Below are 13,736 nucleotides of genomic sequence, written 5' to 3'. Positions count from 1 at the left end.
TTACAATATCTTTAAACATTTACATGTTATCTTTTAAATTTTCTGATTTTTTCATATCATGAAGTGGATATGTCAGAAACTATTGGTATCAGTTATTTTTTTTTTTTAATACTAATCATGTTTGAAAGCAGTTAACCAAATGAAATACGAGAATGTATCATACATAAAATGAGGTTATAAAAATAAATGAAAACATCAGATCACTTTTGTTTATACGTCAATATCAAGAAAAAATTCAGTAACATTGAATATAAACGTATATATTTATCTAAATTAGCATCTTAATATCACTCAGAATAAAACACATGTAACAGGTTTGTGATATTCAATTACATGAACAGTTATATATTTACATACATCAAAATAAAGTTAAGAGAAATAGACTCCAAGCTATATCCAAGCCTTGTATTAGAAAGATATATCTTATTCTAATATATATACAGTTACTCATTCTTATACAAATTAATTACAAATCAATTAGGAGTCCAAGCTGTAACCAGGCTTGATGAACCTAATTAAAACCTGACTGCTCTTTCCAGTAATGACCAAGCCAGCTAATGTTAATTATCATTGACCAATAATTAACAATTATTACTGAACAAAAGAACCATCATCACTTTCATCAAGGTAATAATTGCTTTTATTACCTATATCAAAGTGAACATGATTGAAGATGAAAGAAACAATGATCAGCTAATCAAATTCAATAAATTTTCTTGATTGACCAATGAGATCACCTAAAAATCAATTAAATTGCTAGAGCCAATGAAATTTAACAACTATGTATTCTTACACGCAGAGAGAATATAAAAATGGCATACTTTATTGACTTTACAACACAGCTTCAAGCAAACTCATCTGATCACTCGAGGTCTCATTTCTATTGTTCTATACTTATAAACTTGTGTTTCTCTATCTGTTACAGATATGGCTACTATCACAGACTCCCAGCTCCTCCAGTATGCCACAGAGCTCAGGAATCTACTCATCTCTTATGAGAAGGCCAACCAACAGATTTCTACTCTGGGTAAGTGCAACAATGTAGTTTAAAACATCAACATATTTAAATAATGATCTTATATTTTAAATTATTTTAATTGCTTGGAAAATAAAAAAAATATGATCTGAACACTTAAGTATGTATTTACAGTTCACATTAATTGGCACATATGTGCCGTCTATCCAAGTAGTATAATTATATAGTTATTGTGTATGTATTTGTAATATTTTCCATTTTCTTTCCTTGACAGACTCGTACATCCAGCACCTGACCCAGCAGACCTTCAGGTCCACTCTACAAGATTCCACCCCCCTGGCCATCCGCCATCTCACCAAGAAGTCCATCGCCAGCGGAATCAAGAAGGTCTACCAGCAGGTCTCCACCCAGAAGTGGAAGAGAGTTACAGAGTTGTCTGTCCTTGTCCTCCAGCAGCTGGACTCCCCAGACGTCCAGCCAGAACCCCCCACCACCAGTGCAGGAAGGTCAGCTGAGATGGACGAGATGGCCCCCCTCACCACCCAGAGTTTCTGTGAGCTGTACCGTAGTGCCTGATGTCCCTGTGTTTTGTGATTAACTGTCTGTGATTGGAGAAGCCTTCTGTGATTTGTGATATATCTTTGTGAATTGTTGTGATGTGCTGTTCTGAGTTAGTGCTTGTGTTTGTTTGTAAGTGCTCAATTTGTGCTGTTGTCAATATATTATAAATGCCATATTCCAAATGTTCCAAATTCTAATTATTGTACAAATGCATGATTCATAACATTTTATATACATGTTTATATAAAAGTGCTATATCAATAAAATTCAATAAAATAAATGATAAAACTCAGCCCTTAGTCATTATCATAAAACAACCTGAGCCTAAGTAAAAATTATTGTTGAATCATCAATTAATAAAAATGTAAAAGAGAAAGAAGTTGTTGGTTATCATAAACACATGTAATAGAAAGAATGGAATGATTTTGAGTGAAATAGGACCAGAAGCTCTAAGTATCCTTGATAATCCAAATCATGTTCTGTCTTGAATCAATAGCCTACAGGTAATATTAATGTTGCATATCCATAGTTACAAGCACCAAAGACAATTTAAAAGGAGATTAAAACTTCACAGGAGAAGAGAACAAGAGAAAAGCTGTCAATGTGACAGCAAACCGGGTTTTCTTTTATTTGAACTGTATGCATCATTCATGTCATCTCTGAATTGATAAACACTACCAACCGTATCCAGTAAAATGGAGTACCCTATATGCAATATTTTGCCAATAAATGACTCAAAAGTTCAAAAGCTGGTATTTTTTTCAGAATTATCAGAAATCAAAATCCTAGCAATATGCACAGCTCTAATATATGTACAAGTGATCTGCAAAAGAACAACTTCCTATCTTGAAAACTGTAGGAGGAGTAACCTGTACAATGAAGGTACCCTATATTCATTATTTTGCCAAAAAATGACTAAGTTCAAAAGCTGGTATTTTTTTCATTATATATCAGAAATCAAAATCCTAAAAACATGCACACCTCTAGTATATGTACAATTGATCTGCAAAAGAACAAGTTCTTATTTTGAAAACTGTAGGAGGAGTTACCCGTACAATGAGGGAACCCTATATTCAATATTTCCCAAAAATGACCAAGTTCAAAAGCTGGTATTTTTTTCATTAATTATCAAAAATCCAAATCTAGCAATATGCACATCTCTGATATATGTACAATTGATCTGCAAAATAACAACTTCCTATCTTGAAAACTGTAGGAGGATCAAGTTATCCGTACAATGAGGGTACCCTTTGGCAGCCGCCGCCATTTTCACCATTTTAATAACCGGATTTTTCCGTTGGAAAACCCGGTTAAAAATTATATTTAAAGTTGTAAATATATGGTACATATCTTTATCAACCTACAGAAGAGCAAAAACATTCATATCTTAGTCAACTTAGGAGGTCATTTATGAAGTTAGTGAGTCAAGATAAGGCCATATTTTTAATGTCTCAATGGTTTTTTCTTACTGTTAACAATAATGTTCTTCCAATTATTTCTTCAAACATAAATTAAACAAAATATCTGAGACCAATTCTCAATTTTAATAACCCTGCTCTGATGTGAATATACAAAATAAGCCAAGTTGACTCTTGGTTGGTACATCAACGCATCCCACCATATAGAATACTTAAAGAAAGAGAGTGTTAATTTCAAGCATATACAATAAAACACGGTTATAACGAAGTGCTAGGGACGGGTGATTTTGCTTCATTATAAGCGTAATTCGTTATATCCGTCAAGTTTACAACATGTAATATAGTCACAGGGAATGAAAATCACTTCGCTATAAGCGTCAATTCATTATAAGCGTGTTCGCTATAACCGTGTTTTACTGTAAGATTAATAGTTGCTGAAAAATCCTTGACGAAATTATGTTTCAAAATTACGGCTAAAACTGAAGTTTAAAGCTTAAGTTTAAGGTGGAATAACACACCTGGAAAAAGTCACTTAAATAAACAGTAAATTATTTGATTATGAAAGATATGATGATAAATAAACTTTATATATGTCAAATAAGCGAAAAAGTTGCATTTTGGTGATAAAAAATGAATATCTAAATAAATAAATTCAGTAAGTAACAACAAAAGCCTCTGCGGGTTTCGAACTTGGGATGTACAGATCACAAGCCCACTCGGCTATGAAGTAGGTTACATGTTACTGTCGATGAAATCCTTTTTATAAAACAAAATGTCCTTTCGATCAAAGGTCAGCCATTTTGTGATGATGTGTTATTCCATCTTTCAAAAGTTGTCATTTAACAAGAATTTGATGTCCGATTGGTGCAAAAATGAGTCCCACCATATGGCATGCCTTTACTAAGAGTGCGTTAAATTTCAAAAATTTGCACTGAATCGTTGCTGAGAAAAATGTGAAAGAAATTTTGGACATATTGATGAACAGACAGACACATAAGGGTAAAACAGTATATCCCCCCTTCTTATTCAGAATGGGGGTATAAATACTGAATACAATAAGTACCGGGTATTTTGAAATATTATACAATGTGATATTATATAAATAGTGCCTGTTTGGGAGGGTAACAGTTGAAATTGACACCCCGAGAAAACCATTGTCAACCGACGCCAAGCGGAGGTTGACAATGGTTTTCGAGGGGTGTCAATTTCAACTGTTATCCTCCCAAACAGGCACTATTTATTTTGTTATACTGAATGTCTTTTTTAAAATTTTTAAGAAAATTTTATTGCTTTTATATAGGAATAACGTGAATTCTACAGCGAACCATACGCGCATAATTTTCGCGCATGTAACATTTTTTAATGTTACCCGTTGCCAAGTGCGTTGCTAATGCTGAGGGTAATAGTAAATATTATTAACTGCGTCTTAACCAATCAGATTTCAGTATTTAACATGAAAGTATAACAAGATAATATAATACATGTTTATATTTCTATAATACATTAATATCCAATAACATAGACTGTGATGCAATACACCAAGCAAGTTTGAAAATGGTAGGATTAGAATCTTCTATACTATATAACCTTGTTGATAATTTTTTTTAAAATCATGCTGTTTCTGAAGCTACCAACCTTATGAGCAGATATCCAGTTACATGAACCTTGAAGGCATAATTGATTTACACTTGAGATGACTTTCAAACCTGCTTTCAATAAAAAATAGTCTGACCATTGAACTAGGTAAGAGAGAGATCCAGCTCTGCATGAAGCTAACAAAATGTTACACTTCATTTATAGAATCAACTATGTACATCTCAATGGGGTATGACAAATATCTACTTTAATATGTAACTATAGCTATAACATTACAACCCTGTAAGAGTGACTAAAAATCATCAACCTGGCAAAGCATCCAGATAATCAGGATCAAAACTCTCTGAAGCTAGGTCTACAGTTTATATTCATAAAGAATTAACAATGCCAGTGTGTAAGTATATAGGACCAGTATTTATCTGGATATGTGATTAGCCCAAAAAACTTTTAACTTCACACTGAAACGTATGGATCAGATTTAGCATCTATATAAGCCAGTCAATTTCATATATACCGCTACATTGTATTACAATTTCAAAAATACCGGTACAAAGGTATTCGCCATTGCTTTTTACTTTTAAACTTTATTTTATTTCCAAATTTTATTAACATAACTTAATTAGCATTACCAGTAATTTAAAATAATTTGAAAAAATTTAATTCTGGTGGTAACGCGCTTTCCAATTATCTAAAAAATTATTTTATATCGTATAAAGAATGTTGCCTACGTCATAGTAAGACTAACGTCAAAAACGTATCAATACGCCTGATGTTACGTTGGAATTTTGTACAATTTTTCAACATTTTAAAGGTCAAATGACCGTTTTTATCTACAACGAAGAGTAAAAAAATTATAAGCAATGAATTCAATATTTATTAGTTTTATACAATATAAAATATGGTTTGAAAGGGTTTACGCTTTTTTATAAACCGCTTTGCAGTTTATAAAACGTAAACTGCCCCAAACCATTTTATATCGTATAAAACAAATAAATATTGAATTCATTCCTTAATTAAACAAATTAATATATAAATATAATTACATAATAATGAATTATTTAAGATTTAAAACAGCAAAACTAATGTCATGAAGCATGTTAAAATTTTGTATTTTACCAGTTATAATTATATTAAACATGATATTGATTTGTTGAAAGTTTTATCTCTTCTAATTGCACTGGGCCTAAAACCAAATAAGGTAATATCTAAACTCCCTACAGTTGAGTATTCTATGAAGCAAATATGCCAGGATATTATTTTGCTGAACAGAAATAATTAATTAAAGGCAAATAGTTCCATTGAAACTGCATGAATATAAAAGATGATGTCACCAAACTTCACAGACATCACATAACAGATACACTGAAGCAGAATTTGAGGTTGAACTGATGCAAATAAAATGTGAAAATTATTTGCACACTTGTGTTTAAATGAAAAACATTGGAGGGGGTGGTATTAGAAACTGTATTTTGCATTTATTTATATCAGTAATGTCATCTGTCACTCAAATTAAGTGGTAAAGTTAATTTAAAATGTAGGGGGAAAAGAACAAGAATATACTTTTCTTAAAACTATGGCTCAGATTCTGCACCCAAGCCTGATTAGTCCCAAAGAATCCCCAAATGCACTATCAAGCAAGTTTAGTGAAGTTTGGATCATTAATAACTTAGATATGGTAGTTGTTCCAAAATCTTTAACCAGACTTCAACTCAGTGGGTGTAGCATAATCTCCTCTTAACTTTGTGAGCTAAAAGGTCATATAGTTTGCATATTGGTTTTATTAAATTTTTTAAAGATCTATACAGCTATACAAAGGACATTTTTAGAATACTTTACTGTATGAAAACACATAAAAATTCTTCAGAAATGTTGGAGATAAAAAAAATTGCATCAAATAAACAGTATTTTATATACGGACAGGCAAGCATTTACACTCACCAAAATCTATATGATTCTACCTCTTTTTATGTCTCTGCGGACATGCACATGCCACCCCCCCTAGATTTGAACATGGTAGAGAATTTTATTTATTGATAATGAAACCTCATGGATATTGGGACAAAAACTGTTCAGATGGACAAACAATGTCTATTACTATGAAGCACATAAAACTTATATACCGGTAATTGTGCCAATGAAAACAATATCATCATCAAAATGCCTTAATGTGTACCAGGTATAAAAACTTTTTAGAAAAAAAAAACGTTCATCACTTAAAGCTTGTATATCTGGTTGCTCTTGAGATCTTCTTGCAGGAGAAAAATGCCCTGTCCAAGGGTAAGTAGAACCATTGATACTCAGTATGATGAGTCAAAACTATTGTTTCTACCTTTTACATCAAAACAACTTTGGCTCAAGCAAAATATGAACAGTTTAAGTGGGCACAGATATTAAGTCAGACAAAATTTGTGCAATTAAGGCCCACTGATTGAATAAATGTTTTGCATTTAGTGAATCAAACAAAAAAAAATTAATTTTATCATGTCAGTAAACTTATGAATATGAACTAGTTAGTTGTTCAAAATAAAACAATGCCAAATCAAAATAAACTTAATTATAAATGTATTTCTATAAATATAACTTATGCATGTGCATAAAATAACAATACTTGAAATATAAGTGGTTTAATTACAACTAACAGTACATCCCAAGCAGGTACAGCTTATCACCCCAAGCCATGGAATCTGGAAAAGCTGGATAATTATCTCCCAGCCAGATGAGTCAATAATTAACTCATAATTAACAATCAGTGGAAAACAAAAACAATATTTGTCTCTTTCATCATAATAATTATTGAAGGTATTATCTGCATCAAAGTGAACTAGATTGAACTTCAAAGTGACCAATTATTAAAGAAGAATGTATATATCACTAGCCAATCAAAATCAGATTACTCAAACAAACAACCAATTACAGTTTATCAAGACTAATTTAATAAATTCAACCAATAGAAATTGTCCTTCCAGATAATATGTGATGCTTTGCTATAAAAAGGCTGACTGTGGCTACAAATGCATAGCCTGCTTTCAGCAGAAGAAACAACATACCTTGCATATTATAAGCATTTTGAGTTGCTCTGTTGGTTTGAACCACATATTTTATAGTTATATATATTGTACAACTGTATTTATCTGTTACAGATATGGCTACCATCACAGACTCCCAGCTCTTCCAGTATGCCACAGAGCTCAGGAATCTACTCATCTCTTATGAGAAGGCCAACCAACAGATTTCTACTCTGGGTAAGTGCAAAAAAATATATTTTAAAACATCAACATATTAAAATAATGATCTTATATTTTAAATTATGTTAATTGCTTGGAAAAAAAAATATGATCTGAACACTTCAGTATGTATTTACAGTTCACATTAATTGGCACATATGTGCTGTCTATCCAAGTAGTATAATTAGTTATTGTGTATGTATTTGTTGAGGTCTTTTACTAATATTTTCTATTTTCTTGGTAAGAATGAGTAATTTCATTGATCATTTTTTATTGACAGACTCGTACATCCAGCACCTGACCCAGCAGACCTTCTGGTCCACTCTACAAGATTCCACCCCCCTGGCCATCCGCCATCTCACCAAGAAGTCCATCGCCAGCGGAATCAAGAAGGTCTACCAGCAGGTCTCCACCCAGAAATGGAAGAGGGTTACAGAGTTATCTGTCCTTGTCCTCCAGCAGCTGGACTCCCCGGACGTCCAGCCAGAACCCCCCACCACCAGTGCAGGAAGGTCAACTGAGATGGACGAGATGGCCCCCCTCACCAGCCAGAGTTTCTGTGAGTTGTACCGTAGTGCCTGATGTCCCTGTGTTCTGTGATTAACTGTCTGTGATTGGAGAAGCCTTCTGTGATTTGTGATATACCTTTGTGAATTGTTGTGATGTGCTGTTCTGAGTTAGTGCTTGTGTTTGATTGTAAGTGCTCAATTTGTTCTGTTGTCAATATATTATATATGCCATATTCCAAATGTTTACTAATTATTGTACAAATGCATAACATTTTATATACATGTTTATATAAAAGTGCTATATCAATAAAATTCAATAAAATAAATGATAAAACTCAGCCCTTAGTCATTATTATAAAACAACCTGAGCCTAAGTAAAAATTATTGTTGAATCATCAATTAATAAAAATGTAAAAGAGAAAGAAGTTGTTGGTTATCATAAACACATGTAATAGAAAGAATGGAATGATTTTGAGTGGAATAGTAGCAGAAGCTCTAAGTATCCTTGATAATCCAAATCATGTTCTGTCTTGAATCAATAGCCTACAGGTAATATTAATGTTGCATATCCATAGTTACAAGCACCACAGACAATTTAAAAGCAGATTAAAAACTTCACAGGAGAAGAGAACAAGAGAAAAGCTGTCAATGTGACAGCAAACCAGGTTTTCTTTTATTCGAACTGTATGCATCATTCATGTCAACCCTGAATTGATAAATACTACCAACCGTATCCAGTAAAATCGATTACCCTATATGCAATATTTTGCCAAAAAATGACTCAAAAGTTCAAAAGCTGGTATTTTTTTCAGAAATCAAAATCCTAGCAATATGCACAGCTCTAATATATGTACAAGTGATCTGCAAAAGAACAACTTCCTATCTTGAAAACTGTAGGAGGAGTTACCCGTACAATGAAGGTACCCTATATTCAATATTTTGCCAAAAAATGACTAAGTTCAAAAGCAGATATTTTTTTTCATATCATATCAGAAATCAAATTCTTAGAAACATGCACACCTCTAGTATATGTACAATTGATCTGCAAAAGAACAAGTTCTTATTTTGAAAACTGTAGGAGGAGTTACCTGTACAATGAGGGAACCCTATATTCAATTTTCGCCCAAAAATGACTATGTTCAAAATCTGGTATTTTTTTTTATATTTTATCAGAAATCCAAATCCTAGCAATATGCACACCTCTTATATATGTACAAGTGATCTGCAAAAGGACAACTTCGTATCTGGAAAACTGTAGGAGGAGTTATCCGTACAATGAGGGTACCCTATATGCAATATTTTGCCAAAAATGATCAAGTTCAAAAGCTGGTATTTTTTTCATTAATTATCAAAAATCAAAATCCTAGCAATATGCACATCTCTGATATATGTACAATTGATCTGCAAAAGAACAACTTCCTATCTTGAAAACTGTAGGAGGATCAAGTTATCCGTACAATGAGGGTACCCTTTGGCAGCCGCCGCCATTTTCACCATTTTAATAACCAGATTTTTCCGTTGGAAAACCCGGTTAAAAATTATATTTAAAGTTGTAAATATATGGTACATATCTTTATCAACCTACAGAAGAGCAAAAACATTCATATGTTAGTCAACTTAGGAGGTCATTTATGAAGTTAGTGAGTCAAGATAAGGCCATATTTTTAATGTCTCAATGGTTTTTTTTCTTACTGTTAACAATGTTCTTCCAATTATTTCTTCAAACATAAATTACACAAAATATCTGAGACCAATTCTCACTTTTAATAACCCTGCTCTGATGTGAATATACAAAATAAGCCAAGTTGACTCTTGATTGGTACATCAACGCATCCCACCATATAGAATACTTAAAGAAAGAGAGTGTTAATTTCAAGCATATAAGATTAATAGTTGCTGAAAAATCCTTGACGAAATTATGTTACAAAATTACGGCTAAAACTGAAGTTTAAAGCTTAAGTTTAAGGTGGAATAACACACCTGGAAAAAGTCACTCAAATAAACAGTAAATTATTTGATTATGAAAGATATGATGATAAATAAACTTTATATATGTCAAATAAGCGAAAAATTTGCATTTGGGTGATATAAATGAATATCTAAATAAATAAATTCAGTAAGTAACAACAAAAGCCTCTGGGATTCGAATTTGGGATGTACAGATCACAAGCCCACTCGGCTATGAAGTAGGTTACATGTTACTGTCGATGAAATCCTTTTTATAAAACAAAATGTCCTTTCGATCAAAGGTCAGCCATTTTGTGATGATGTGTTATTCCATCTTTACAAAAGTTGTCATTTAACAAGAATTTGATGTCCGATTGGTGCAAAAATGAGTCCCACCATATGGCATGCCTTTACAAAGAGTGCGTTAAATTTCAAAAATTTGCACTGAATCGTTGCTGAGAAAAATGTGAAAGAAATTTTGGACATATTGATGAACAGACAGACACATAAGGGTAAAACAGTATATCCCCCCTTCTTATTCAGAATGGGGGTATAAATACTGAATACAATATGTACCGGGTATTTTGAAATATTATACAATGTAGGATGATAATATAATACATGTTTATATTTCTATAATACATTAATTTCCAATAACATAGACTGTGATGCAATACACCATGCAAGTTTGAAAATGGTAGGACTAGAATCTTCTATACTATATAACCTTGTTGATAATTTTTTAAAAATCATGCTGTTTCTGAAGCTACCAACCTTATGAGCATATATCCAGTTACGTGAACCTTGAAGGCATAATTGATTTACACTTGAGATGACTTTCAAACCTGCTTTCAATAAAAAATAGTCTGACCATTGAACTAGGTAAGAGAGAGATCCAGCTCTGCATGAAGCTAACAAAATGTTACACTTCATTTATAGAATCAACTATGTACATCTCAATGGGGTATGACAAATATCTACTTTAATATGTAACTATAGCTATAACATTACAACCCTGTAAGAGTGACTAAAAATCATCAACCTGGCAAAGCATCCAGATAATCAGGATCAAAACTCTCTGAAGCTAGGTCTACACTTCATATACATAAAGAATTAACAATCCCAGTGTGTAAGTATATAGGACCAGTATTTATCTGGATATGTAATTAGCCCAAAAAACTTTTAACTTCACACTGAAACGTATGGATCAGATTTAGCATCTATATAAGCCAGTCAATTTCATATATACCGGTACATTGTATTACAATTACAAAAATACAAAGGCATTCGCAATTGCTTTTTACTTATAAACTTTATTTTATTTCCAAATTTTATTGACATAATTTAGCAATACCAGTAATTTAAAATAATTTGAAATAATTTAATTCTGGTTGTAACGCGCTTTCTGATTATCTAAAAAATTATTTATATAGTATAAAGAATGTTGCCTACGTCATAGTAAGACTAACATCAAAAACGTATCAATACGCCTGACGTTTCGTTTGAATTTTGTACAATTTAACATAGTTTTACAGGTCAAATGACCGTTTTTATCTACAATGAAGAGTAAAAAAATTAAATTATAAGCAATGAATTCAATATTTATTAGTTTTATACGATATAAAATGGTTTGAAACAGTTTACGCATTTTTATAAACCGCTTCGCGGTATATAAAGCGTAAACTGCCCCAAACAAATAAATATTGAATTCATTCCTTAATTAAACAAATTAATATATAAATATAATTTTATATCATTGAATTATTTTAGATTTAAAACAGCAAAACCGATGTCATGAAGCATGTTAAAATTTTGTATTTTACAAGTTACAATTATATTAAACATGATATTGATTTGTTGAAATTTTTATCTCTTCTAATCGCATTGGGCCTAAAACCAAATAGGGTAATATCTAAACTCCCTACAGTTGAGTATTCTATGAAGCAAATATGCCAGGATATATTATTTTGCTGAACAGAAATAATTAATTAAAGGCAAATAGTTCCATTGAAACTGAATGAATATAAAAGATGATGTCACCAAACTTCACAGACATCACATAACAGATACACTGAAGCAGAATTTGAGGTTGAACTGATGCAAATAAAATGTAAAAAAATTTTGCACATTTGTGTTTAAATGTAAAACATTGGAGGGGGTGGTATTAGAAACCGTATTTTGCATTTATTTATATCAGTAATGTCATCTGTCACTCAAATTAAGTGGTAAAGTTAATTTAAAATGTAGGGGGAAAAGACAAGAATATACTTTCCTGAAAACTATGGCTCAGATTCTGCACCCAAGCCTGATTAGTCCCAAAGAACCCCCAAATGCACTATCAAGCAAGTTTAGTGAAGTTTGGATCATTAATAACTTAGATATGGTAGTTGTTCCAAAATCTTTAACCAGACTTCAACTCAGTGGGTGTAGCATAATCTTCTCTCTGACCTCTCAACTTTGTGAGCTAAAAGGTCATATAGTTTGCATATTGGTTTTATTAAATTTTTTAAAGATCTCTACAGCTATACAAAGGACATTTTTAGAATACTTTACTGTACGAAAACACATGAAAATTCAGAAATGTTGGAGATAAAAAATACGGACAGGCAAGCATTTACGCTCACCAAAATCTATATGATTCTACCTCTTTTTATGCCTCTGCAGACATGCACATGCCACCCCTCTAGATTTGAACATGGTAGAGAATTTTATTTATTGATAATGAAACCTCATGGATATTGGGACAAAAACTGTTCAGATGGACAATGTCTATTACTATGAAGCACATAAAACTTTATATATATGTGCCAATGAAAACAATATCATAATCAAAATGCCTTAATATGTAACAGGTATAAAAACTTTTTAGAAAAAATCACTTAAAGCTTGCATATCTGCTTGCTCTTTAGATCTTCCTGCAGGAGAAAAATGCCCTGTCCAAGGGTAAGTAGAACCATTTTAACATTAAGACCATTGATACTCAGTATGATGAGTCCAAACTATTGTTTCTACCTTTTACACCAAAACAACTTTGGCTCAAGCAAAATATTAACAGTTTAAGTGGGCACAGATATTAAGCAGACAAAATTTGTGCAATTAAGGCCCACTGATTGAATAAATGTTTTGCATTTAGTGAATCAAACAAAAAAAAAATCATTTTATCATGTCAGTTAACTTATGAATATTAACTAGTTAGTTATTCAAAATAAAACAATGCCAAATCAAAATAAACTTCATTATAAATGTATTTCTATAAATATAACTTATGCATGTGCATAAAATAACAATACTTGAAATATAAGTGGTTTCTTAATTACAACTAACAGTAGGAACAGCTTATCACCCCAAGCCATGGAATCTGGAAAAGCTGGATAATTATATCCCAGCCAGAAGAGTCAATAATTAACTCATAATTAACAATCAGTGGAAAACAAAAACAATATTTGTCTCTTTCATCATAATAATTATTGAAGGTATTATCTGCATCAAAGTGAACTAGATTGGA

The 13,736-nt window shown here is 31.9% G+C and overlaps 3 protein-coding genes across 5 annotated transcripts in view; 2 read left to right on the top strand and 1 right to left on the bottom strand.

Moving 5' to 3' along the window:
• Positions 1 to 13,736, bottom strand: part of LOC128177222 (nuclear valosin-containing protein-like) — a 31,198-nt gene that overhangs the window by 7,517 nt on the left and 9,945 nt on the right. The gene's annotated exons all lie outside the window — the stretch shown is intronic.
• On the top strand, positions 187 to 1,710 carry LOC128177223 (uncharacterized). The gene is made up of 2 exons (XM_052843853.1): positions 187 to 1,027; positions 1,251 to 1,710. Exons 1-2 carry the CDS (start codon positions 928 to 930, stop codon positions 1,550 to 1,552), a joined length of 402 nt encoding a protein of 133 aa, XP_052699813.1. The 5' UTR covers positions 187 to 927; the 3' UTR covers positions 1,553 to 1,710.
• LOC128177224 (uncharacterized) lies at positions 7,037 to 8,629 on the top strand. The gene is made up of 2 exons (XM_052843855.1): positions 7,037 to 7,793; positions 8,056 to 8,629. The coding sequence occupies exons 1-2, from the start codon at positions 7,694 to 7,696 to the stop codon at positions 8,355 to 8,357; spliced, it is 402 nt and encodes a 133-aa protein (XP_052699815.1). The 5' UTR covers positions 7,037 to 7,693; the 3' UTR covers positions 8,358 to 8,629.

Source organism: Crassostrea angulata, chromosome 3 (assembly GCF_025612915.1).
Source record: "Crassostrea angulata isolate pt1a10 chromosome 3, ASM2561291v2, whole genome shotgun sequence".
Taxonomy (NCBI): Eukaryota; Metazoa; Mollusca; class Bivalvia; order Ostreida; family Ostreidae; genus Magallana; species Magallana angulata.
This window is presented reverse-complemented; position numbering and strand designations above follow the sequence as displayed.